Source organism: Colletotrichum tamarilloi, assembly GCF_030869305.1.
Source record: "Colletotrichum tamarilloi strain Tom-12 chromosome Unknown Scaffold_38.1, whole genome shotgun sequence".
Classification (NCBI taxonomy): domain Eukaryota; kingdom Fungi; phylum Ascomycota; class Sordariomycetes; order Glomerellales; family Glomerellaceae; genus Colletotrichum; species Colletotrichum tamarilloi.
In genome coordinates this window covers 95,510-121,733 of record NW_026849421.1, presented here as the reverse complement: position 1 = coordinate 121,733, position 26,224 = coordinate 95,510, and the positions used below count along the sequence as shown (strand labels likewise).

General features: G+C 54.0%; 8 protein-coding genes across 8 annotated transcripts; 6 read left to right on the top strand and 2 right to left on the bottom strand.

Annotated features, from left to right (window-relative positions):
* Nucleotides 1–578: 578 nt before the first annotated feature.
* Nucleotides 579–914, top strand: CTAM01_09521 (uncharacterized protein; the record flags this gene model as incomplete). Its single annotated transcript, XM_060525540.1, has 1 exon — nucleotides 579–914. One exon carries the CDS (start codon nucleotides 579–581, stop codon nucleotides 912–914), a length of 336 nt encoding a protein of 111 aa, XP_060379786.1.
* A 902-nt stretch (nucleotides 915–1,816) lies between these two features.
* Nucleotides 1,817–2,610, bottom strand: CTAM01_09520 (uncharacterized protein; the record flags this gene model as incomplete). The annotated part of the gene is made up of 2 exons (XM_060525539.1): nucleotides 1,817–2,274; nucleotides 2,334–2,610. 2 exons carry the CDS (start codon nucleotides 2,608–2,610, stop codon nucleotides 1,817–1,819), a joined length of 735 nt encoding a protein of 244 aa, XP_060379785.1.
* Nucleotides 2,611–5,111: 2,501 nt separating this feature from the next.
* CTAM01_09519 (uncharacterized protein) lies at nucleotides 5,112–5,591 on the top strand (the record flags this gene model as incomplete). The annotated part of the gene is made up of 2 exons (XM_060525538.1): nucleotides 5,112–5,217; nucleotides 5,299–5,591. The coding sequence occupies 2 exons, from the start codon at nucleotides 5,112–5,114 to the stop codon at nucleotides 5,589–5,591; spliced, it is 399 nt and encodes a 132-aa protein (XP_060379784.1).
* Nucleotides 5,592–6,440: 849 nt separating this feature from the next.
* On the top strand, nucleotides 6,441–8,531 carry CTAM01_09518 (uncharacterized protein; the record flags this gene model as incomplete). Its single annotated transcript, XM_060525537.1, has 7 exons — nucleotides 6,441–6,806; nucleotides 6,897–6,909; nucleotides 6,983–7,186; nucleotides 7,266–7,307; nucleotides 7,372–7,512; nucleotides 7,590–8,428; nucleotides 8,490–8,531. The coding sequence occupies 7 exons, from the start codon at nucleotides 6,441–6,443 to the stop codon at nucleotides 8,529–8,531; spliced, it is 1,647 nt and encodes a 548-aa protein (XP_060379783.1).
* Nucleotides 8,532–9,847: 1,316 nt separating this feature from the next.
* Nucleotides 9,848–11,325, top strand: CTAM01_09517 (major facilitator superfamily transporter; the record flags this gene model as incomplete). Its single annotated transcript, XM_060525536.1, has 2 exons — nucleotides 9,848–9,949; nucleotides 10,033–11,325. The coding sequence occupies 2 exons, from the start codon at nucleotides 9,848–9,850 to the stop codon at nucleotides 11,323–11,325; spliced, it is 1,395 nt and encodes a 464-aa protein (XP_060379782.1).
* Nucleotides 11,326–11,759: 434 nt separating this feature from the next.
* On the bottom strand, nucleotides 11,760–12,764 carry CTAM01_09516 (oxidoreductase; the record flags this gene model as incomplete). Its single annotated transcript, XM_060525535.1, has 1 exon — nucleotides 11,760–12,764. The coding sequence occupies one exon, from the start codon at nucleotides 12,762–12,764 to the stop codon at nucleotides 11,760–11,762; it is 1,005 nt and encodes a 334-aa protein (XP_060379781.1).
* Nucleotides 12,765–13,483: 719 nt separating this feature from the next.
* Nucleotides 13,484–14,434, top strand: CTAM01_09515 (uncharacterized protein; the record flags this gene model as incomplete). Its single annotated transcript, XM_060525534.1, has 2 exons — nucleotides 13,484–13,773; nucleotides 13,837–14,434. The coding sequence occupies 2 exons, from the start codon at nucleotides 13,484–13,486 to the stop codon at nucleotides 14,432–14,434; spliced, it is 888 nt and encodes a 295-aa protein (XP_060379780.1).
* A 2,542-nt stretch (nucleotides 14,435–16,976) lies between these two features.
* On the top strand, nucleotides 16,977–17,661 carry CTAM01_09514 (uncharacterized protein; the record flags this gene model as incomplete). The annotated part of the gene is made up of 2 exons (XM_060525533.1): nucleotides 16,977–17,372; nucleotides 17,437–17,661. The coding sequence occupies 2 exons, from the start codon at nucleotides 16,977–16,979 to the stop codon at nucleotides 17,659–17,661; spliced, it is 621 nt and encodes a 206-aa protein (XP_060379779.1).
* Nucleotides 17,662–26,224: the final 8,563 nt, after the last annotated feature.

Here is a 26,224-nt window from a genome sequence, read left to right as displayed (position 1 = left end):
GGGATCAACGGTCGAAATCAACAATCAGTCACCATCAAATCAGCTTTCTTGACTTCAAGTCTACTATAACGAGAGTCATTGTTGAATCCATCTATCGCTTTTTACCTTGAGCAGAAATTTGAGGCCATTCCACTCAGACCATGTCATTCGTAAGAGAAAGTAGCAAACACACGAGACTTTACGAGACGATATCTGGTTGCCGAGGGCCTGCTCTTCTACGACCGCGGCCGCCCTGACGCACTCATTTTATCAATCTACTTTGAATCACTATACGAGAGGAGACCGACTCCTCCAGACCGGGCCAACCCTTCACAAAAAAAAGAAAAGCTCACTTTCATTGTCGGAAGGAAGCTGAAAGACACGATTCCAGTTGGCGCATACGGGCGCTTTTAATCGACTTGACCATTTGGGATCCGGAATCCCTCCTTTCCGGAAAGTCGCAAGCACAAGAGGCGAGGAGACCTCTCACACGTCCACCAAGTTCATCAACGCACCGCGCGACGAAACAGTTACACGAAATACGTGTAAAGACCGTACGTTCGACGCGGCAAAGGGAAGGACAAGGGGAGAGGAACAGAATGGGTCGGAGCGGGTACGATACCACAGACCTGGGAGGATTCGCAAAGAAGAAGAAGCCGAGGTCTGTCGGCAGTGCTGGTACGAGTGGGGGTGCTGGTGCCCAGGCAAGCCTCGCTATTCAGAACGACGGCGGTGATTACGGCGCCTCGGCTCAGAGGGCGATGATGCAGCGGCAGATGCAGATGCAGATGGCGCAACAGCAGTCACAGCAGCAGCAACAACAACGGCAGATGGGAGGATGGAACGGCACGGGTTCGGGGTCTTCCGCTTCCGCGTCGGCTTCGAGTAAGAATCGGGCTGGGGGCGGCGGTGATGGGGCTGCGGCTAAGAAGTAGAGGTACTGTAAACTAAGGATGGATGGATTCGTTGAGAGGGTTCATAAGACTCGGGATGTCCGCTGCTCGGTAGTATGGTTGTGTTCACTTGATCTTCCATATTTTGTGTGGGACGTTCGAAACTGATGGGAATTCCAACCAGTGTGGAGGAGTGGCCAATTGCATTGTTAGACAGGGCTCGGGGCTAGATGTTTGATGGGCCGATAAGTTCGGGTGCGCGGTGTAAGTGAGAGAGAGAACAAAGCGGGATGAATCGACGCGCTGACGAGGTTCAGCAGAAAACCACATAAGTTGACATCAGCTTTGGGCCTTGAGGGCGATGGCTGTGGCGCCTCCCCTTCGCCTCTCAGATGGACGACAAAGAGTGTTCACGCCGTCCGTCGGCTATCAACACGCAGTCTACGGCTGACTAAAGGACAAGAGGCGAGAGACCAGCCCGATGTCATTGAGGAGGTGGAAAGGGAAGCTTCGTTGGTTGGAGCATTGGCAGGTCCTACAGGAACCGGACTGCGTCGCATCTATAAATGGGGCACAAGAACTCCAGGTATCGCAGTGCGTGGACTATGGAACATCTTTTTTGGCGGCTGGAGCGTATGGTTGAGAGATACTGCAAGGTGAAGCGTGGTGATGTAGGAGGTATGTACCCAAAAATCAGATGAGTAGTAGTAAAGTTTGAAGTTCTGATCGAAGTTCTGTTCTATATCCTATTTTGTGACACACATCGGTACATGCATCCTTTTGTACTGACAAAAGTAATACGAAACGCTAAATTGAGGAAAAGGGGTATCGATCCAGAGAAGGGAAGAAAGTAGCAAAACGTTGAAACAAGGCGTATCATCATAGAAACCTAGCCCATCATCATTCGATCATGGCCCGAGACGTAATCCGAACCGGGACATCCTTTAGCTATACTGAGGCGGGTGCTGAGTTGGCGCCGTCTGAGAAGGCGGCTGCGGCATGTAATACTCGGCCGCCGCGCCGGTGGGAGCCGGAGCAGCACCGGCCGCCGGGGGCGGAGCAGGTGACGGAGACCGGTAATGGGGCGCGTAGCCCATGGGCTCATACTTGCTGTCCGCGTTGTTGTTATCGTTGTGGGTGCCGGCTCCGGCTCCGGCATACCAAGAGTCTCGGGTTCCGGTGTCATCGGATCTCCTGCCTTCTTCAATCTTGGCGTATGTGCCGCCAGCGGAGCGCTTGGTTTCGTCGCCGTCGCCGCCACTTCCTCCGGACTTTTCCCTGCGCCGGGAGACGAATTTTCGGTAGAGAGTAAAGGGGATCCAGAGGCCCGTGGACACGAGGAGGGCGTGGCCGAGGACGTGGCCGATGCGGAATTTCTTTCCTTCCTTTTTGCGCTTGTGTTCTGTTCTCCGGTGTAAGTCATGCTATTCTTCAATACTCCTGCGATAAGACAAGCCTTACCTTTGACCGTGTAAAACGCGAGCGAGACCAGGAACAGGACAAACCACACAATCAGGACGATGATGAGGATCCGGGCCCAGAGGGGAAGCGCGCTGAAGCCGCCGCCTCCTCCACCTCCCCCGCCTCCGCCGGCGGCACCGACGCGGCCGCCGCCTTTGTACTTGTTCTTTCCGCTCTTTGATTTGGATGATTTTGAGGATTTGCTGCCGCCGCTGGAACCGCGGCTGCCGCTGGAGCCACCGCCTTTGGGGACGCGGGAGTCGAGGATGAAGTCCATGTGTGCTTGGGTTGGATTGGGTTTGTTGGTAGGTGTGTTGCTGTTACTGTTGTGAGCTGGCGGCGGCGCTTAGATCGATTGGTTCTCGTCCCTCGCTGGAGGATATCTGATTGGTTGTGGGAGACTCTGTTACACAAGACACTCGAACTGAGGGGAAGATGTGATAGAGGAAATGTTCGATGAAGCAAAGTAAGAATGGATCTAAGGCTGAAGACAGTGAGAGAGAGAGAGAGAGCAGCGGGCTGCCAAGTCTTTAAGTATCAAAGACACCGCAAGCGGCGCCCGCCCGTCTTACATGCGTTGACCGGCGGCCGGCGGTTTAGTCCCACCACCACCACCACGCACCCAGGCCACCGAACATTGGCCTTTGATCTGAGCCCTGCTAGTTACACCGTCACACACCGTACAGATACAGATGGTCTGGGGGTGAGGCGGGGGTTGAACTTGTTGGTTGGGCGGCCCCCTCTCTCGTCATTTCTGTCCTGCAATCTTTTTGGCCTCTTTTGAGAGGCTGCGCAGCTGCGCGTAGTCATCAAACCCCGAAACTAGGAAGTTGTAAGCAAGGAAAACAAGCTTAACCTGCCCAGCAGAAAGACACTTGGAGGATGCCATGAACTGGCCCAGCAGACGGCGACGATCACGTCTCTGCCACTCTGGCAAGGTCTGGCTGGCTGGTGAGAAAGAGCGAGGAGACCGAGTTGACAAGGTGTGATTGAGGATTTTCTTAGTCTGGTCTTGGCAAATGATCAGCCGTAGGCGATACCATTCGCCAGTTTGCGCGCAAAAGGTACAACGGTATTCGTAGCGTGGTATAATCTCGCCATGACAGCCCGCCAGGGGCTCTTCCTTGGCGCCGTCCTAGCTCGTGGTAATAGGCTGTAGCCTGTAGGTACGAGATGCTCCATAGGAGAGAGGAAAAGTCGAAGAAGTCGCGACTTGATAGTTCCTCTTTCGGCATCGCGGTAACCACAGTATCGGGCGGTGTTCTCAAAGCTGCCAGGGGGGCATGCATGGTGTATACTTGTAAGCGCTGTCGGAGGGATAACCCCTTCTGAACCTGGAGACTGACCAAGACCAAGACCAAGAACCCCCAGTTGGCAGCATCAACAGCGGGGGACCTGGCGTAGCTTTCAATCAGCCTTACGGAGCGGCCATGTGCGGTCCTCCCTCCCCCTTCTGTTCTGGAGAACTCGAGCACCACGGAGGCAACCGGAGGGCTGTGATTCCCTGAGAGGCTCGTGAGAGGAGGGACCAATGCTTCCCTCGGAGCTTATCGCACATTTAGTACAGGGGCATAATCCCAGTGGAGTGGACCAAGGTAAGGTCGTGCCAACCTCCCATGCTCCCTGGAAGCTTATTTCTCCATGTGCTCGACTTGACTCCGCTCTCATAGTAGTGTATCCGTAGTCAGCGCCAATGATTCTGCTCTTCCAGGAAACAATTTACGAACATGTTCCCACCCTCTAGGCATCTATAATATAATCCTTGGCACCGATGGCATCTACAATCTCACAGGCCTCTTGGAACTTTGGAGTATCCGTAGAGAGAAGGACAGCGAGAGACGATCGAACTCGTAAGGAGACGAGAGGGCGGTCGCGACGTCATTTGAGTAACACTGATTGCAGATCGTCGCCCGGCACACGTTGAACTTTTGGAACTCAATTGGTCCAGACTTTAGGGGATCTTTCCTCCTCTTAAGTTCCTCCTCTGCTCCTCATCTGCGGCACAGCACCGATCGCCTGCTGCTGTACACAACATGCCGTCATATCTGCATAGCACTACCAATCCGCAAAGACGGTGATGGTTTGGCGTGGTTGGTTAATGCTCTGCATTCTCTTGTCATCGAAGCCTTGGCAACTTGGCAGGGTCGATTCTTCATTGGTGGGTCAAGCTATCCTCGCAGACGTACTCCACGCTTCGGCCAGAGACGAAGATAAAACAAGCTTTATCGTCGAGGAACAGAGAGAGAGAGAGAGAGAGAGAGAAAGAGAGAGAGAGAGAGAGAGCTCTCTGCTTCGATTACGTAGGAAGGGTTTGCTATGACGGAATTCTCCTCATTCTCCTGTTGGCCAACTCTGAATTCCCATGCAACGGGTCTCCGCGGGCGGGCGGCGAAGCCCGGTGCAAAGCCCGTTCCGGAGTTAGGTGCCAATGCCGGATTTCGGTGACCTTCCCTCCGGGACTGTCCATACGGACGGAAATGGTGTTTGGCGTTGGGAAGTCAATTTCAACTTCATTCCGGTCTCCAGGAAACGGGGGTCGGGGTGGGCCTGTTCGTAACCCAACTTTCAAGACCTCACGTGCTTCGTGCCTTGCTTTAGGTAGGTCGATGCTGCGCCTCTGTGGTGGTGCTTACTTGCTTGCTTGCTTCCAATCTAGAAGCTAGAACCCATGAGGCTCTGTTTGTGTGTTTCTGTTGGTTTCAGTTTTAGCATGGCAAACCACATCTCATTCTTCCAATGTGCAAATCGAAGGAATCTTGCCCCGTACGTGAAGGATCAATGTTTGGCGGCACAATTTCTCCCTTTGCTAGATCCGATCTGTCCGATCTTTTGAACATGAGATCTATGTGTAACAAACCCAGCTCCCTGGGCCTGCTGCTCTGTGGTATAATTTCCTTGCGAGGCCCGGAGATATGATTTTCATTGCTGAATTAGGGTAATAATCTCCTGGTGATTGCCGGCACCGGCAAACAACACACGAAGCATCGATCGGTTCTAGAATCTTATGTTCATCGCCAAATACGATCCACCCGAGATCACGTTTCTGACGAAACACGACGCAAGATACCAGATCCAAGATACCATGTAGTTGAGGAAGAGTTTGTGTCCCTGAAAGAAGTCATACTCGTGCCCGCCCCCACTTTTTTGGGCATTCGGATCTCATCACCCACTAAAGTGGGTGCTTTTCAGCCAAACGGCCATGTCACCCAAACGGGCATCTCGTGCAATTCGGAAGTTTTGAGCCTGGGAAAAAGATAGAAATATAGAGAACTCTTAAGAGATTATATAGTCTATATTATTTGACGTTACTGATGATATGTGGATGTTAAGGGCGTGATTTGTAAATCAGATTTTGGACTTTTGTATGGGTGCCCGTTTGGCTGAGGAGGCCGTTTGGCTGAAAAGCACCCACTTTAGTGGGTGATGAGATCCGAATGCCCAAAAAAGTGGGGGCGGGCACGAGTAGTCTCTCTTTCATCCGGTATCTTCTTACTCAACTAGGGTACCCGAAGCTATGGCCTCGGACCTTCATCACGCTACTCCGGCCGCAGGAAAACCTACCTTAGTCTATCAATGGACGCACCCGAAAACTTTCTTCTTCGTCTTCGACACGGACACTGGCGGGCAGCCAAAAAAGTAAAAAAAAAAGAAGAGGGACCTGCTTTCAGGATCAGTACATAGTTTCAGGACCAAATACCCACAATCTTCTTCCCGCCAAGATGACGACGAAAAAAGCTGCTTCAGCGCAGCGCAGCTAGTAGCTACTTGGTTTGTTCCCCATCAAACCATCATCACGACCACCCTGTACTAGCGCCGCCGCTAGGCCGGTTTGCTAAACCTCATTGTTCAAAGCTGGGCGCCACTTTTGTTCCCGTTAAGCACGTATCCCGGCACGCAGTAGTTTTGGGGGGTGTTTGTGAGGTGAGGTGATGGTAGTGGCGGCGGCGTGTAGTGAGGTGGTGGTCTATTATATGGTCTACGGGACCCGGACTCTCGGGTAGATACAGCTCGAGTTGAGAGAGACAGAGAGAAAGCAACTTCCCATCTTCTCCCGTGCTCCAGCAAGTTTCCATCGCAAAGGACACCCGCACGGAAGCGAATTCAAAGATGGCGATCCAAACCATCCTCTCGGGCCTAACCACCCTCGCCCTCACCCCGACACAACTCGCAGCACTCCTTTCCCTCCTCTGGCTCCTCTACGCCCTCCAGCTCGGCGTCCGCCGCCTCTACTTCAGCCCCATCTCCCACGTCCCGGGTCCGCGCCTCGCGGCGCTGACGCAGCTGTACGAGTTCTACTACGACATTGTCCTCGGCGGGCAGTACACGTTCAAGATTATCGAGCTGCACCGGCGGTACGGGCCCGTGGTGCGGATTAGTCCGTGGGAGGTGCACGTCGGCGACCCGGAGTTCTTTTCGGAGCTGTATACCGGGCCGGGGAGGGTTAGGGAGAAGTGGGGGTTTTATACGCAGCAGGTGTGTAATATTGCGACTTTGATCCCCCTTTCTGAGAGTGAGGTTGAAAAGAAAGTAAACGTCTTTTTGCTAATGTGGACTGAATTTTAGTTCGGGTCCCCTGGTAAGCAATATCATAAAGCCTTGTCTCTCTCTTCAATGAAGGGAAATGTGTCATGAGCTAACGATACCTGGAGAGAGCGCGCTGGCGACTGTGAACCATGATCACCACAAACTTCGGCGCGCGGCGCTGAACCCTTTCTTCTCGACGCAGACGGTCCGCAAGTTGCAGCCTGTTATCGAGGAACGGGTCGATGCGCTGCTTGACCGTCTTCTGGAATCTAGCGAGAGGTCCAAGGAGCCGTTGGACGTCATGTATCCCTTTTCGGCCTTTACTAATGGTAAACCAAAACCAACCCCTGGCCTCAATGCCTTTGCTGGAAGGATTTGGAGTTTTCAGTTACTGACGGGATGGATCAGATGTCATTAACGAATATAGCTTCGCCAGGAGTGACCACCTAAGTGAGTAGCGCGGTCTCGAAAGATTGGCATACATCAGTAGTGGAAGCTAATGGGATTTCCGCAGTCGAGGACGAGACGTTCGGCAAGGTGGTGACGGATAACCTCCTCATGGGTACGCATCTGGGGCCCATGATCAAGCATATGAACTGGGCCCTGACGCTGGTCAACGCACTACCAGAATCATTTTCCGGGCGGTTCGTTCCGGGTAAGTTGTTCTTTGCCTCTACACTATCATGGCTTCTCACTCTCGGCTCGTCACTCACACTTCACATCCACAAACAGGCTGGGGCGGCTTCCTCAAGATGAAGAACGACATCAAGGACCAAATCGGCGAGATCAAAGCCACGCAGCACACGGAAAAGTGGCAGCTGGACGTCAGCCATCCGACAATCTTCCACGACATGCTCTCCTCCAAGCTCCTGCCGCCCGCCGAGAAGACGGTCTCGCGGCTCGCGCAGGACGGGCAGATCCTGGTGCAGGGCGGCACGCTCACGACGTCGTGGACGCTGTCGCTGGCCGTGTTCCACCTCCTCAACCGGCCCTCGACGCTGCGCCGGCTGCGCGACGAGCTGTTCTCCGCGATCCCGGACCGCGATGCCGTGGTGCCGCTCGCGGAGCTGGAGAACCTGCCATACCTGCGGGGTGTCGTCAAGGAGGCGCTGCGGCTCGGATTCGGGACGAGTTCGCGGCTGGCGAGGGTGTGCCCCGACGAGACGCTGGTGTATCACGACAAGGACGGCAGTGGCAGGAGCGTGCACCTCCCGCCGGGGACGGTGATTGGGATGAGCACGTACAAGACGCAGACGGATCCGCGCGTTTACTATGACCCGTTTGGGTTCCATCCGGAGCGGTGGGTGGAGGACGGCGAGCGGCTGGAGAAGTATTTGACCGTGTTTTGCGGGGGCACGCGGGTGTGTCTCGGGATGGCGCTAGCGCAGGCCGAGTTGTATCTCATGCTCGCGAAGCTATTCCGGCGGTGGGGCGGAGCGGGCGTCGTGGACGGTAGTGGAAAGGAAGGAGAGGACCGGCGGGCGGGTGATGTTGGTGTACTCAGGATCTTTGAGACGACGGTGAGAGATTGTGAGATGGCTGCGGACTATTTTATTCCAATCCCTTATAAGGTACGTTTTCGACGGATCGCATTGAAGGGTTTTGTGTATGGTGACTGACGAGCCAATCTAGGAATCCAAGGGGATCCGCGTGATGTTTGACAGACAGCACTGACTGACGATCCCAGCGGCGTTCATCGTTAGTGTGCAACGGATAGTCCAGTGCCGGTGTCTTGTTCAATATGTCCGCGATGTGCTGCAATTTGGGCAGAATTGGTGGCTGAGCAAGCTCGGGAAATGCGGATTGCCGTCTTTGCCAGTGTGACATTGTTCCATCGCCGGGCCCTTTAGAGTTGCGATAGTCTGAGAAATTGGCGTCGATTCGGGAAGGACAAGCACAAAGGTCTTGGCCTCGGCTGCCCGTCATCTCCCAGCACTATGCGAAGCATGGACGGTAATGCTGACGGCAGACTTTGTCATCTGATGATGTGAGATGGGATCGAATGGCAGTGCTGCAGCGTCTAATCAAGTGGGTATATAATTGATGATAGTAGAATAGATATTCAGAGATCGGATTGTTTCTCGTACATGCACAGAAGAAGAAATAGGTAGAGAGAAGTTAATAAGTGAGGTCCAAGTTCGCGCCTGTTGCCGATGTGGAGGTCAAAGCCTGTTGAAAGCAGCGTCCAATAAAATCACCCCAAATAGCAGCTGACTACGGATACGTACTTGGCCGAGTCCGGGGTGGGGGACAAGTCAACAAATCCCCGGTCCGGCGTGGGTGCCGTCCGATGTTTAGCGCAGCAGCAACTTAAGCCCGTGGGCCGCAAGGTGCAGGAGCACAGGAGCACTGAAGGTCGGGTGGGCCCCACCAAGTCCCAGCCATTGGGGCAGCCAGCGTCAGCCCCTGACCCTGAAACATCGGACTGGGCCGACTGGATCACCACCATGGCCCCAAATTCAGGGGACAAGGGCAGAAAGAGCATGTTTCTGCACCACTCTCCACCACCACGGACAGGTACAGTACTGCAATGCACCGGCCGACGGCAATGACGGGGGAGCTTGGACACCGCGCGCCGCGACTTCCACGCTGTTCCTTTTACTGAGTGGCCCCGTTCCCCTCCAGTGTCCATCCGTTGTATTGTACCTTCTTGTTGTGCTGTCACCTGTCGTCCCACCTCGATGTTCTTTTCCTTACTTCTGCATACCTTCCTATTCTTCTTCTTGTCTTCGTTTTCGCTTTCTCCCGTCATCTTCAACTCCCGAGTTCCCTACGTAATGCAGACTTGGCCTTTCTTTTCTTGCCTTGGCTGATTCACATCTTCTCCCCTGTTCGACTCGACTCTCTCTCTCTCTCTCTCCAACTACCCCACGCTCATTCTCTGGATCACCATACAACGACTAACTGTTGACGAACACCGAATATAACGTCCCCCACGATTCGATTTACCTCGCTCTTACACACAAGACAATCAGCGCAGGCTTGCGACAATGGCAGTCGCAGCGACATCACCGTCGCCCTCAACGGCAGTCGACCCCTCCACGCGCAAACGTGTGCTCAGGGTCATTGCCATCTCTCTGCTTCTCGACCTGGTATTATCCCACACCCTCAAGCCGCTCCGGCCCTCTGTCTCCCACCGTTTGACTCCCAAAACTAACAAACACTGTTCCTCCAGGTCTCCTTCACCTTCATCCTCCCACTCTTCCCCAAGCTACTCGAATTCTACCGCGACCGCGAGGTCGGCCCTGAGATCGCAAACACAGCTGGCCCCGCCACCCTCCTCCAGTCCGTTCTGTCCGGTCTGAACCGTTACAAGGCCGCTTTCGCTCGCCCCATCGACTCCCGCTATGATATTGTTCTCCTCGGTGGCGCCCTCGGCTCCCTCTTCAGTCTGCTCCAGGCCATCGCCTCCCCGCTCATCGGTCACCTCTCAGACCGTCACGGCCGCCGCACCGCTCTACTGGCTTCCATGTGCGGTAACATCCTTTCTGTGCTCCTCTGGGTCGTCGCCGTTGACTTCCGTACCTTTGTCGCCTCTCGCGTCGTAGGCGGCCTGTCTGAGGGCAACGTCCAGCTCGCTACCGCCATGGCGACGGACATTTCGGACGAGCAGAGCAGAGGCTCCACCATGGCCCTCATCGGTGCCTGCTTCTCCATCGCCTTTACATTTGGTCCGGGTCTGGGCGCCTGGCTGAGCAGCATCAGCACCGTCAAGGAGAACCCCTTCGCCACGGCCGCCGGCTTCAGCTTGTTTCTTATTCTGACCGAGACTGTATACCTCTACTTCTGCCTCCCTGAAACCCTCCCCTCATTGACGGGCAAGGGCCGCGACGCGAAGAAGGATGACAAGAGCACGACGAAACCGAAATCGACACCCTTGGTCCGAACGAACTCGCACTTCCTTCTCAACGCCGTCCACTTCGTCTTCCTGCTCTTCTTCTCCGGCATGGAGTCCTCTCTCTCCTTCATGACCTATGAGCTCTTCGCCTTCGGGTCCGCCAAGAACGGCCGCCTCCTCGGTTTCGTTGGTCTCGTCGCCTCGATTCTTCAGGGTGGTGTCACTCGCCGCCTCCCACCTCTGCTCTCCGTGCGCACTGGTGTCGTGGCATGTCTGGCATCTTTTATCCTCCTAGGCCGCATCACAACCACCGGCGGGCTGTACGCCGCAGCGACGTGTCTTGCTGTCACATCCGCAACCGTTGTCTCAGGTCTTAACACGCTGAGCAGCTTTGAGGCTGCCGAGGACGAGCGCGGCGGCAAGCTTGGTATCCTCCGCAGCTGGGGCCAGCTTGGCCGTGGGTTGGGGCCGATCCTCTTTACCAGCGTATACTGGTGGGCTGGCCGCGAAGTTGCGTACACCATGGGTGCCACGGGTATGGCTGTCGTGGCCGCCGCAGTGTTTGCCGGCCTCAAGACGCCGCCCGGGTCATTGAAGAAGAAGGTGTCTGCCGAGAAGAAGGCGGCGTGAGACAGCTTTGATGTGTAGAACAGTGAGATAGAGCCTACTGTGAGGCATTGTATGAACGGTCTCTTTTTTTTTTTGTTGATACTTGATCTACTGTACATGTATTCGGCTCGGGAGCATTTTCAAGGAGTCTGATCCAAGGTTCAGTGTAGTATACTCAGGGGGGCAAATGTACATGATGTTCTGTTTAATTAAGGATGGTAGCAAGCTCTGGATGTGTTTATCTTCACTGGAGTCTCCTCGCATGCGGCCTGGAGGCTTCTCGTAACTTCAAAATGTCACTCTATCAGTCTTGTACAGCAGCTCACGCACGCGGAAGCTAATGAGGAGCATACGAAACATCGAAGTGAGTTGTCCGCCAAGAGAAACTCTGGGTAATTTTTTCTTCTTTGATTCTGCTATTCTATCACATCTCATCACGTCAAGCCAATAGCACCTCACAGCCCGACCCATTCGAGCGACTTCTCCCAAAGCAAAGTCGCCTTTTCAACGTCATACGCGTGCTCGCCGTACCCGGGCCCCCACGGCTCCCCAGCCGGATCCCACGGCCCGATAATCTGACAGTCCTCGAGGTACAGCCCTCCCTTGCCCTCGAGCGCCGCCGCCGTGGCGGCCCACACGGACGTCGAGGCCCCCTGCGGCGCCGTCTTGAAGATCTTGGAGAGGTACGGGTGCTTGGCGAAGCCGCCCTGCTGCTCCTCGGGCATGTGGCGCATCAGCTCCGTGATGACGCCTCCGGGCTGCAGGCTCAGGGCGTGGATGCCCTGGGCGCCGTACCGGCGCTCGATTTCGTTGGCCGTCCAGAGGTTTGCGGTTTTGCTTTGGGCGTAGGTTGCCATGGGGTCGTAGCAGCCGTCAAAGTTGATGTTGGCGAAGTTTGGCTGGCCGAAGCGGTGGGCTACGGAGGAGACGATGACCACGCGGGAGGAGGTGTGGGACGGGGAGGTTGTCGCGGCTTTGAGGAGTGCGGGTTGGAGGAGGTTGAAGAGGAGGAAGTGGGCGAGGTGGTTCGTGCCGAACTGCGTCTCGAAGCCGTCCCTTGTGCGGCCTTCGGGCGGGGTCATGACGCCCGCGTTGCAGATGAGGATGTCGAGCTTGTCTGTGCTGGCGAGGAAGGCGGCGGCGCAGGCGCGGACGCTGGCGAAGGATTCGAGGTCGAGTTCGAGCAGGTGGACGCGGGCTGTGTCGTTGACGAGGTCGTCGCCGAGTGCTTTGCGGGCTTTGGAGAGGTTGCGGGCTGTCAGGTAGAGGGTTGCGCCGGCGAGGTAGAGGGCTTTGGCGGTTTCGGTGCCGATGCCGGCGGAGCAGCCTGTGATGAGGGCGGTTTTGGAGGCGAGGCCTGAGGGGACGAGGTTTTCGTCGCGGACGATTTGTTCTGCTGTTGGGCGGGCGTCGCCTGGGCCCTTGGGGTCGGCGTGAATTGCGACGTAGCGGTCTGCCATGATGGTGGGGGTGGTAGTGGTTTGTTCAGGAGAGAGGGAGGAGGTTGTTGATGGAATGGCTCGTGGATTTACTTCCGCAGACGAGTGAGAACTTGAAGTTGTGATGATCCATCTTATCGTAGTCGCAGGAGGCTTTATATGACATTTGTACTGTTACTCTCATCATTGAGGGTTTGCGACTATGACGTTACAGAAGCCACAGTAAATACGGATTTACCGTAGCTAAGGGTTGTCATCGAATCCACATGTGGTGTTTTCTTTTCGTCTTGCTTTGCCCCCGGTCAGCAACTAGCTGACTCGCAGCCATATGTCCGGTCTCGTCCGACATACTAGACCTCACCACGCATCGCCAGACTTGGAAAACATTCGCCGTAAATCTGCAAATTCGTCAAACGAGATGTACAGTGATTGCTTTCGAATCGATTCGCAGGTAACGGGCCCACGAAGAACCCGATCTTTACCTCCTTCCTTAAGTCCGAGAAGATAGCTACATCATTGCCTAGCTCTTCATGGAGAAAAGAGCTGTGATGTAATGATATGCAAGGAATGCTTTATTCAAAGTAGAAGAGATCTGAACCTCGAGTATCATTTCCTTTACTTAAATCTAGCTAGAATTAAAAAGACCATTTCCTAACCATCTCCTTTCACTTTGTCTTCGCTGATTGCCCCCAAACCCATCTAACCCCCTCCCCCCAACTTCCTTCACCATCAAAGCAATAATGACCCAATTAATCTGGCTCATCACAGGCTGCTCCTCCGGCCTGGGCCTAGAACTGTCCCGCGAGGTCCTGAAAAGGGGCCACCTCGTAATCGCCTCCTCGCGATCCCCAGAAAAGACGCCCCATCTCGTCGAGGAGATCCAGCAAGCAGGCGGCAACTGGATCGCCCTCGACGTTACGAAAGATAACGTCCAACAACAGGTAGACAGCGCAGCGCAAGTCCACGGACGTATCGACGTCCTCGTGAACAATGCCGGCTACGGCATCGCCGGCGGCTTCGAGGACCTCAGGTGAGAAATCCCAGGCCATCAAGTATTCACCAAATCACAATTTGACAAGCGAACAAAACACAGCCTCAGCGACTTCCGAACCCTCTTCGACACGAACCTCTTCGGCATAGTCCGCGCAACCCAGGCCGTCCTCCCGCACATGCGCGCCGCACACTCGGGTACCGTAATCAACATCTCTTCCACAGGCGGTCTCCGCGGCCTCGCTGCCGTATCCGCCTACTCGTCCTCGAAATTCGCCGTAGAGGGCCTCTCCGAGTCGTTGGCGGCCGAGTACGCCGACTTTGGCATCCGCGTTATGCTCGTCGAACCGGGCCCGTTTCGGACTTTATTCCGGGACCAGCCCGGCTTCTCGCCCGCCGCGGGGCGGATGAGTGCGTTCTATGAGGGCACGGCGGCGGAGGGGGTTTTGAGGTATTTGGAAGATGGTGGTGGGAAGCAGGCTGGGGATCCGGTGAGGGCTGCGAGGCAGATGTTTGATTTTGTTACGGGGGAGGGGTTAGCGGAGGCAGTGAGGGTGAAGGAGGAGGGGAAGGGAGGGAGGTTTCTGAGGCTTCCGTTGGGAAAGGCTGCTGTCAAGACGGCGCGGGAGAAGGTTGAGGATTTGGAGCGGAATATTGATGCCGTGGCGCATATTGCTAATGCTTGCGATTTCGAGGAGTGAGAGAACGGCAGAAGGTCACTTGAAGTGGAGGTCTAGGCCCAGTCCCTCCCGTCAATGAACTGTTTTCCAATAGGATCAGGATGGTTGAAAGGAATAGTCTTGCCTGGAGCGGTGCCTCTCTCATACGAAAGAAGCATCGTGTTGGGACGACCTGCTTGGATATGATGGCACTGCTGCAATGTGTTTGATATCAGCTGATGTAATTCCCCGTCTACCAAGTCCCCGAGCCAGACTTATAGACAGTATATCTGCTGGCGATGGAGCACCTTCAATCTAATCATCCCATGAAAGGCAAAAATTCCATATGAAGAATGGAGCTGTAGATATACGATCTTGAAAACCCTTGGCTTTCTTGGGCAGGTTGAGAGCGACCAGTCCTCCTTCAAGCCGGCGCCTCCCCTTTACTACCTATCAGAGCCCAATAGAACATCATATAGAGGTGAGCTATTGCCCTTTTCGGCTACGAAAGAGGATATTAATACTATCCTGGTGCCCTTGATATCTTACTCAGCTCTCGATAAAACCATTATTGGGATATCACGACGAAATCGCAAACCTCCCAAACCCCCAATGATTCATCAAGCCATACAGATAATCCATTCTCTGTAAGTTCCACTATCGCTGTGTTTCAGGGTCTTTCAGAAAAAAAAAAAGACCTTTGCAGCCTAAGGACATCAACAAACGGAATACACACAAACCCAGAAACTTCACACCGCCCACCACTTTCCCTCTCCCATTCTTAACGCGCCTTTCCGTCATCTGAAATCCAACAAACAGAGCCAAAGACCAGATGGCCGAATGGTTACAAGCACGCCGTCGTGGAGCAATAGTAGCTTATTGGCCTCCTATCTTCGCCGAGGGAGTCTCAGCCAAAGGTTGCGGGTGCAAGTCCCGCCGTCGGTACAACTTTTTTTCTCCCCAGTCACTCATTACTTTAATCTGATCCTTCGAGGCCATTTGTTTCAGCTCACTCTTTGTATTTACAATGAGTCTTCTATTCAGTAGTAATTTACGAACCGTAGGAGGAGGAATTCTAGGGACAAACGAGAATCGAAGATGTAAAAGTCCCCCTCCGAGGCTTTCCTCAAATACGCCGCCCACCTAAATACATAACGCAGTCGAGAGACAAAAGAAAACAAAAATCATCCAAGCTACGTTGCGTGGTTAGATTACCACTCCTATCTTTTTTCGTCCCATCGAACGAAATTACAAATAGTCTATAGCTAATTAGGTCGGCATTTCCATAAGCCCTCGTGTACATGTAGGTTTCTACACGAGCAATGCGAATGCCGTCTCTACCAAGAAATGAGCCCAGCCTCGACCGCCCCTTTCCCACTTTATCCCATTCCCTATTTCATGACTCTTAGGAGAAGAGGGAGCTTGCTCCAGCGCGTCCAAACCAAGGCCCTACAAGTAAGTAGTCTCGACAGAGGCTTCGATATTAATTTCAAGTTTAGATCGAAACCAGCACCGTAGAGTCCGAAGACCGCCATCCAAGCCAGAGGCAACATAACCAGAGACAATATTAAGCAGATCACAAACATATCTGTGAGATTTTGACTGCAGGAAGTAGACGTACAACGTTCCTGGGGAAGGGGGCTACAGGATTCTGTCCCAAGTGGCAGCTTGATATTGACTCCCGATACAGATACACAAGGATCTACATCTGGAATCCAGAATCTGGGCCCAGTATAAAACAATTTCTAACGCCCTACTCATCGATGTTCAAGTGAATCTTTGCAGACTACTAAAGCTTCACGTCTTGCTCGAAGCAGCTCGTCCTTGAGTATAGCCATCGTAGAGCGGCCTTGGTGAGTACTTCGCGCCCGGAGTCTCATGGAGGTCTTCCAAGCTTGCACGCCGCCATTGAGTGACAATAATCGGAAGCTGCTGCGAGTGAACAGAGTTGAACATGTGTCTTCGAGGGAAGGAAGAATAGTAGTCTCAGAGAGCACAACGACTTGTTCGTGCCCAGTCCAAAAACTCCCAAACTGAGGACTGCTTCAATCGTTGAGCTCTTGGAATCCAAACCACTTTGTCCGCTGACCAAATAACTGATTGCCCTTCAAGTTGCCGAGTGCCATATGAGCACCGACTCCCATCCTGGCCTACTGTATATGTGCCATGCACGGAGCACACATAAAAGCCATTAGAGATAAGTTGACATGTGGCTAGTGCTCGAAGAAAGTTGGACGCGGGGAAAATAACGACAACACAAGAAAAAAAGTCCTTCTCAATCAGAAGAAAGAAAGCATGTCAACAGCCGGGTTCATCCGAAGTTCGACGCAAAGAAGTCCGTACGTACATATACCGGGGCTACTGAATTGGCTTGACGCGCACCCCACCTTTTGAGTTTCCACACTCCAAAGGAAGACGACTTGGAAAAGGCTCAAGAAGGTTGAGCCGAGATGGCATATGCCCCCCCCCCCCCCCCTCTTCCTCTCGTCCCTGATCGGGGCCTGATGCCAAAGGTAGTGTACGTGGGGAACACGCTCTTCCCGTGAACCGTGTGTCCGAATCTGCAAGCGCTGGATTGGATGCCATGTGCCCATGTCTGGCCAGCTCTGACTGGCTTCCCAGGTGTGATGTCGAAGGACCAAATGCAAGAACCTGCATGTCGGTGCATGCGTGGTTTGCAACCTCTCCCTACGTGACCCTCCTCTCACCTGCACCACCTGCTGCTGGTGCTGCCATCACGAAGGCGGCTGGCCCGATGGCGACCGTAGCTTTGAGCCTGGCAGTATTTATGGCTGGAGGCCCCATGATTTGGGACGAGCGACGTCCCCCTTCTCGGTTGCTCCAGGGCGAGCAAGAGTTCTTCGAGTTTGATATCTGTGATTCAATGCAACGTTCCGATTTTCTCCCGGCAACGCATTCCGGGCTTTCGGCAGCGCCTTATTGGCCTGCCGAATCGAGTGGCCCCCCGAGATCCGAGCCGGTGGTTGTGATGTCTTTCCGGGAGCTCTCTAGCTTTCTTCCGTATTGCAAAAAGTAATTATCATATCCGCCGTTCTCAGGACTGCCAGACCAGCGCCATGGCAGACCGAAATCCAGAGGGGCCAAACCCTCTGGCAACGATTGCGTACTGCCATTTCGATCAGCATGTCGTACGAGTCGCAATGACGGACCGCGGCGCTTCCAGAAGATTAGCCCTGGTGCAATTGGTGACATGCAGCCTTAGTGCTTTATTGGAGTGGTCCCCAAGCGGCGAGTCCAAGAGCAGCTAAGCGGGATTACCCCCATGTTTCCCGCTGCCCAGCGCCATTAATTTCGTCAGCAAACTGTGGGAGGCTATACAAGGTAAACCGTTGGAGCATTGCGTCGGAAGTTGTCCTGAATTCGGCCTGGTGTTGGTCGCCGTTTCCTTGTCAGGCCGCTGCTGTTTGCTGTTCGGGATCGAAGCTGAGGGAAAGACAGGCGCTGCCTAAGTTGCTGCTGGAATGTTTTGTTGATTTTTGTGCGATGGGATGATGACTTCATGGCTGCTACAAACACTTTGGTCCCCGATCATCAGCTGTAGAATATTGTGCAGACAGGTAGCTTTGCTATCTTGGACAACTGCTCATGTCAGGTTTTAAACGGCGTGAAGTCGGGGACATGTCCGTAACCTGGTTCCCTGTGACCCCGCGAATCACTTAATTGGACTCGATCTCTGTACAAAAAGGATGTCTGACGCCACCCCATGCGAGAGTTGGGTGTGACAGCGAACTGGCCACAGAGTACAGATAGCTAGCTGGTCGCCCATAAGAAAGGCGGGACTGTGTTGCTGGACGTTGTTGACCTTGGTCGGACGCCATCAGCCAGCGGCACAGTTTCTTTCGGCATTGTCGGGACAATAATCCTTCGAGAAGACACAACACAGTATGACCACCACAGATCAGCTGGGCCAAGTGCAGTGTGGTAGGCAGGGAAATGGACAGCTGGCAGCCCGTTCATTGTACTGACTGAGTGGTTGCGCTGGACCAAACGTGCACTTGTGGCGTCGGTCACTTGCAAGTGAGGTCCTCGGTTTGATTCATTATACCTGACACGTCAAGATGGTTCTGAGCAGTACGGCGTCTAAGCTGTATCAGCCGGCCCTTTGACACATCAAGATTCAGCTCGGAGAACCTGTCATCAATTCCTCAAGAGAGAATCCAAGGTTTGGCGAGACGGGACGAGTGCGAGGCCCTCGGGCGGCGGGCTGCCATCAGACCATCACAATCCAGATCGTCGGGTTGGGCTGTCGCAGTCGAGACAGAAATCAAACTCTGCGCAGTACCGCCCGTGGGTTTCTCGCCATGGCGATTCCGAACGTCCAATGGACGTGACGGATCGTTCTGTCGTATCTTCCAGTCTCCCCAAAGATCCCTTAGGCCGGTAATGAGGAGTTTCCGGTTGGGAGAAAAATCGTACCAGCCAGAACCAAAAGGGTCCAAATAGGTGAAGAGCCAAGACGCAGGTTGCTTCAATGGAAGGGAGCAGGTTCAGGGATCCTTTGATGGGTCCACTTCCCGAGTCGACAAGAGAACAGAGTTGGAAACTGTTCCATTGAAGTTTCAAGAATCAGCGGCGCGTCTTCCAATCCATCAGGGAGGGCGCCAGCAGCCGACGGATCGCTGAGAGACATCGGCAAGCTGCCATCGATATCGATGCCGACTTTTTGCCGCGCACTGGTGGCCATTCTGCAACCGGTTACGGGTTAGTTGCCCCCATTCGGAGAGCTGAGCCACCAGTACTAGGACAGCCTTGCAGGCTTGCAGCGTGCGACCTGCTGCATAGGTGCGTGATGATGACCTCCTGCAGGCCGCGCGGGTTGCAGGTATGACGGCACGGCAGCCGTATGCTGCATTTTTGGCAATTGCGGCGGAGTGGTAGTTGAAGGTTGTGGTCGGTACACAATCACCCTCACTTCATAGCGTTTCCACGTCTTGCGCAACGCTCGTCAATTCCATCAAAAAAGGTTGTCCGCCTGCTCGGAACGATGGACCGACTCAAGTTGCATCATGATCAAGACCGTTTCGACATTGGGCCTCAGAGCAACCGAGCGGAAGCCGAAGAAGAACAGAGTCGGCGGACATTACTATCTCGTGTCGGCCACGATGGTCTGATCCCATAGCACGGCTTTGGTGATTCGTTGACATTGCGACGGCGCAGCTGACAGTCTGCCAGCGCCTTGAATCGTAAAGCTTGAGGGATCTGGGATCAGGGGAGGACGAGGTGTGGATCACCAGAGATTGAGGGATCTGGCCTTGCGGTATGAAGCTCGGGACGCTGACTGCCTGAGGCGAATGGGGCCGCAGCGCGAACCTCACAACCTGAAGAGAGGAGCAGTCCGGGAGAGTCGTGTTTGATTGCCGCTTCTAGGGCACACAGGGCTCTCCATCTTGGGGGCGAGAACTGTCCGTTCGTATCCTTCTAGAACACTGGCGACGCGAAGATCAGAATTATTGTCGAACTGTTGATATCAGTGATCTTCCTGTGGAGCTGGGCCGTGTTTGGTCCGAAAACGCCGACGCTATGAGACTCGAATGAGTAGCAGCGGTGATCGAACGGAGGCTCTCCCATCAAATCAAAAAGATAGAATATGCCGGTCGTGGTGTTTCCGCATACCGTTACCGACGGAATCCCGCCGTCTGCAAAGTCCTGTGCATGACCTGTGGGGGAAGATGGAGGGAGGTGGGAACGCGGCGGGAGTTCGGTCCATTGTCAGGAAGGTCGTTTAGTCGGATCCAATGGGTCCTCGGTGATGGTGCGTGAGTGTGCATGGCGAGCACTGTGCGGGGTAACAAGCTCGATTTTCTTGTTGCTTAGGAAGCCCTCCACAACCCAAATCATCAATAAGTACTGCGTCCTCCTTAAGGCAATGCCGATCACGTTGACAGCGGCCGGCAAGGAAACTTTCAGATTAAGGCAAGCCAAATGCTGACGGCACCTACAAACTACAGCACGGTAGCATGTCGACGTGTCAGTTTTGGTTGGCCAAAAGGGTTACAAGTCATAGGCGGCGCATCCTTGTCGACACCAGCCCGGCTGTTAAACCGTAGTCTGTTGGTAACAAAGTGGTAGCCTCTCGCTCGTAGTTGTCAGGTTTCGGAGGGGGAGAGGCGAAGCAAGGAGGTTCAAGGACACCCACCTTCAGAGTCAGTACCTGGTTAGCGGGTAGGGCAAGTCGGGCTAGGGCGGCCCCCAGAGGCGAAGAAAGGCAGCTAGGAAAGATGAAGAGCGACCATCTGAGACGTTAACCGATCAAATCGCATCTCGAGAGAGGCGGGTTGCGGCCTCAGCTGACGTAACTGCTGGCTCCGAAGCTGCGTGTAGCCGCTGGGGCTAGATGCGTCCGAGAGGACAGAAAGTGACCGTAGCACAGAGGGCAATTACCGACACGATGCTTCTTTGTTGAGGTTTTGCAAGCATGGCACGTTCGTATGGGCCTCGAGAATGTCGTTCCAATAATACGGAGTATGGTGAAATAGGGGTTTATCTGCGGGCTCGCGGCAGTGAATGTTCGTTTTTTAGGGACCCGTTCTCCATATGCCAGGGCTCAAGAATTATTGCTGCTAGAGCGCGCGAAAGAGCAGATCTGCGGTCCACTTGGCACCTGGGGTGTAAATTGATGAGAAGGGTCTCGGCCTCGACCATGGGGTTTGCTCTTTGGGATAGACATGGAGGCATGCGGAAGTAGAAGTACGGGACTGGTGGCAATAGCTTGCTTCCTGCGTCGGTGGCTGAAATTGTTGCTCGGCTCGGTCTGCAGAAAGATCAACCTTCCAATGGGCGCCAGCGAGATGCAGCAACACAGACTTGAGTGTCCAGACCGAGGCAGTTGACAAAGAACGGAGAAAGCTGATGCCGACGACAAGGGCCTGAGTCACAATTTGCTGTCTCGTAGGCATCGTCTTCTCTGGGAAGGGAACGGTGTTGGATCATGGTGATGCTGAGCTTGACTACTGTTGGTCCGGCGGCGTTGAAGGTCTCGAGGGTGTCTATGCTGAGCACGAGGTTTCCGATGTGAGAGGATCTAGTGTTCTGGTGTGCCTCCCTGCTAGATGGCGTCAATTGGTATGTCCGTACTTTCCTAAGAGATAATCATGAAGTATATATCTATCCGACTCTATTTCCCTTATATTCGCTTGTGAAAAGTTTCAAAACAAAGTAGAAGTTGGGGAAAGGCTGGACACGGATGTACTGACGCCTTCTAGCGGTTGATGGGATAGGAGACAGAGGTTTGTGTGTGCCCAGATTCCGCTTGCGCTTGGTTGTTGCTTGCTCTGCCTTCCAATGCGACCAACTTATTTGGAACTTCACATGACACGGTAGGACTGAGGTTCGCAACAAAGGGCTGTAGAGGTGTTCACGTAATGTGAGCGCAGCAAGCAGACAAGACGTAGGAAGGAGCGTTGGGCAGCAGATTTGTGTGCCATTGGAACGTTCCTGACGATAAGTCCAACGAGCCAAACGTTCTTTCCCTGATCCTTGAAGTGAGCATCAAAAGAACGGCTTCTCGGAGCTCAGGCTCATCTACCTAAGGTAGTTCGCAATACCATATCAGTACCTACAGACAGATACATAGGCACCTTGATTTTTCCATCTTCCATTCGCACTCTCAGGTCTTTCCGGGTTTGAATGAGGTGAGCTGCGGCGATACGGATAAGGCACGTCCCCGTAGGTTCCTTACTGTTTGGTAATGGCAATCGCGGAAAGGGCAAGCAAGGTACATGGGTACTAGTTGCTCGTTAGCGTGGGTGGATCAACCAGAGGTTTAAGTGGTTGGCAGGGGTGCTCCCCACGCATTGGTCTGTGTCTGGCCCAGTCGTTATTTCGGGTTTCTTGGAGATTGTCTGCGTGGTGCTTGCTTCAATAGTGACGCTGAGGAGTCGGTCCTGGTGCTGTGCAAGATTCCGAGAGGCACAGCAAGCATGTGAGATTTGTGACGCTCGCTTTCCGCGGTTCTCGTCTAGTACCAGGACTTCGTAAACACCGGATACAAGGACACCTTTCCAGGCCTAGGTCTGGCGACATTTTCTCTGGAATCCCAATGTTGAGAATTCAAGGGGCGGGAGAAGGACGAGGGCGAGGAAAGACGCGACATGGAATGAGAGACGGAACATGGAAATGCTCGGGAAGAAGAACGAACGGCGCGGGCGGGAACCCAAGACACATACAAGTACTGATACCGTGCAGTCGAAACGGCGCTAACGCAACAATGGAGATTTCGACGGGGAACTACGTACCGGGCTACCTTCCTCTGTCTTTCTGTCGTTCTCCTTCCTTTTTTCCTCTTCTGCTGACCTCATCACGAAGAACCGGAAACTGGCAACTTCACGAGCAGCTGTCTCGTCTTCCTTTTAGAAACCTGGAGACGGTCCCAGCGGATTCAACGGCAAGAGAAGGAGAGATAGGGCTGGCGAGATGGTACCTTACAAAGAAGTATGCATGTTCCTCTTTTCATCTCGAGATGCCAATCTCCTTCTCCTGCTTCTCCAATATCGAGTGGGTCGCCTGCCGACCCCGGCCCGCCTGGCTTGGAAGCTTGCTGAAGCCTGATCATTGACGGGATGGGATGGAGCAGGAGCACTGGAACAACTTAGCAAGTCTGGCAAGTTGGAGCCCCAGAGATTAGGTACGTTCAACTGATGGATGGCGTCTTGCTGTGCTTACCCACGCGATTTCCCAAATGTTAATTATCCCCGAGACCGCATGCGACGACCTACAGGTGCAGGTGCAGGTGCAGGCGGGCGACCGCCGACGATGACATGGCCTTTATCACATAAGCTATCCGTTCCAATTCCTACCTTAATAGGTTCCGGATGATGCTGAATGGTAGGGGCAGCCTGGCAGACCACTTTTCGAAAAGATACTGGACGGATACCATCCACAAGCTCCCTCGGCTTGTTTCTACGTCGACATGCCCCCGTCTTCTGCCTCCCCTCCCATTCACTCACGTCCACTGAGATACATGTTCCGAGGAGGAGGTCAATACCTCACCTTACTTGCATATCCTTACAGCCATGCAGCTTCCACGCAGTCCTGATGCATGCCCTGCAACTTGGAAATTTGTTCGAGCATCGACGTGCATCGACGAACATCGAGACGTTGCGGCGGACCGGCTGCTCGCCAAAGGGAGAGCCGACTTGTGGATATTAATGAAGGCTGTTGGCTGTTGAGTAAGCGCTGCCAAATGCTTACATGGACAGTGAGACGGCAAGTATCAAGTGAAGATATTTGGAGTCTGCCCAGTGGAGGCGTACCATCCAGCTTCAGTCCCTGATGACAGGTACATTGCCTCTTCTGGTGTCTCGTCTCAAATTGACGTCTCGACTCGACAGTGTCGCGGCAGGCTCCCTCGCCCAGTATTGGGAATTCCAACTTCAGGCACGGAGTGGAAGGGAGAAGCTTCGCAGGAATTCGAGGTAAGCGCGTAGACTTGGTCCAGTACCTAAGTAGAAGGGCGGTCGGCCTCGAACAGTTTGTTGTGCTTGATGTGGTCGGCCGGACATGATACTTCAGACTCATGGGATTGAGGAAAAAAGAAGATCTGTTAGGGAAAAGTGACGATGGTAGGAAATCTATTGACTGTCAATCCTAGGTGAAGAAAGGTAAGGTAAGTGCTTTCGAAAGGTACAGAGTTTTACCTACCTAACCTCCCGTTGGACAGTTGAAGGCAGGCACGTTCTTGAAGGCAGAGTGTACCGGTACCTTCCTCCGGTTCGGCCACCCCCACCCCGTCCTCCTCCTTCTCAGCGATGGAGTTCCCGTCAAGTTCTTGCGCTAGCGTCCCGTTGCTCAAAGTGCAGTGTCCAATGTCGTCTCTCGTCCCTGGCCCCCCTTGGTCCCAGATTCCCAGTCGGTGTCCTAGTCGCCGTTGCAGTTTGCAGTTGCAGTCGCAGTTGGTCTTTCCCACCCAGCATGTTGAGGAGGTGCACCTCACACCCTTCCTCCCCGGCCCTCCCCCTTCGCTCCTTCTACTTGTTGCATATCCGCAACAAGGCAAGGTACCCAAGGCAGAAACCTTCCACGACCTAAGGTGAAGCAAGGCACCTCGAGTTAGGTACCTACCTAGGTACGTAGGACAGATAACGTATGATACCTTTGGCAGATACGTCCGCACTTACCTAGGAATACAGAGTGCCCGCCCAGCACATAGAAATTTGATGCTCCGACATGTAAAAGTGTTAGACGGTCAAGGGCATGTGCGGGTTGTGCGCCGGGTGCCTCCCTCGTCGGTGCAGTGCTAGTGTGCTCCGTACACAGTAATGAAGTAAAATACGGTATCCAGTTGGCACCTTCCTCGACTTCCATCTCCTTCGCCCCTCCACCCCCATCCTCCACCGTCCATCCCTGCCTCGTCTCCTCGCAGTCGCTGCTGCCCCGGTGTGCCCCCAAGGTACCCAAGACTGCCTTACCTCACATTGGTATTCTCCTTCCTCCTCCTCCACTTCTGGTGCTTGGCTGGAAACTTGTCGCTGCCGAACTCCCCCAAGTGCAGGTGCAAGTTACAAGTTGCAAGTCACAGTACCTCGTACGGATACAGAGACAACCTGAGCCTACCACTTCCTCCTGTGTCCTCCTCCACCAGACCACCACCCACTGCGCGACTGCCAACTGGAACTGGGCCTTCCTTCCGCATCGGCTTGGCTGTGCTGCCCCCGTACGAAGTACCTTTCCAAGTCCCTACTGCTTCTGCTCCTCCCTCTCACATTTGGGTCTCCCACTCATTTTTTCTCATGTATTTTTGTATTTTTGATTTCATTTTCCACGCTCGCCTCTTTTGATCCTGCCACCCCGGGACTGGCTGCACTAGCAAACGCAAAAAGTCATCATCATCATTCTCTCTGTGACTTCCTCCCTGCCCTGCCTGCTCTGCTGGCAATGACTGCTCGACTTCTTCTCACTGCCTCGAGTCCCACATCGCCTTGCCACGGTCCGAAGTCAAGCCAAGGCACAGGCCTTGAACACCAGAGAGAGAGAGAGAGAGAGAGAGAGAGAGAGAGAGAGAGAGAGAGAGAGAGAGAGAGAGAGAAAGATACATAGTTACCAGCATCACTCTACCTAGGTACCTTAGGTTGTCCGACCCGGACGCTACCTTCTAATACCCAGACCACCTCACACACACATCCACCCACCCACCTACTAACCCATACGTCCGATTCGACCCGCCAGTTCGCCGTCGTCTCGTTTCCCGCATACCTCTTTGCTCTTCTCCGTCTTGGAGCATTCGCCTGATTTCTCTCCATCACCTCAAACCGCACCAGCCGACGACCGCCACCTCGAAACGAGTGCCCTCACACCAAACTCCGCTGCAAAGGAAATTCATCTTGCGCATCTCTGGCCAACAAAAAAAGAGTCTTTCTTTGCTCTACCTCTCGCCTGCTTTCGTACCCGTTGATCGTTGACTCGAGCCCGCGCAACAACTTCGAGGAACAAACCCCGTCCCTCTTTTCCCCTTTGGTGAGTGGTTTCCCTGTCAGTCCGCTACAACCCCTGCGCAAAAAAAGCCGCGAGACATTTAACCGCGCCGCCGCCCATACCCAAAAATTTATTTTCCCTGTCTTTCCCGTTGGCCTCTTCCCTGACACTGCGGCGCCGTCTTTCAACCCATCCCTTTGCGACACCGTTCCCCCTGAGGCTTCTCAACCGCGCCTCTGGTCTCGAACATCGCCTTGAGAAGACCTGAACTGATTTTTCCCTTCTTCCAGAAAGGATCAGAAATCTCTCGACCGGCCTTTTTCGCGCGGCACTTTCATCTCGACCTCTCAGACAACAACTGTGGCCAACCGGGTTTCATCTCCCTCAACCACAAGCATCACC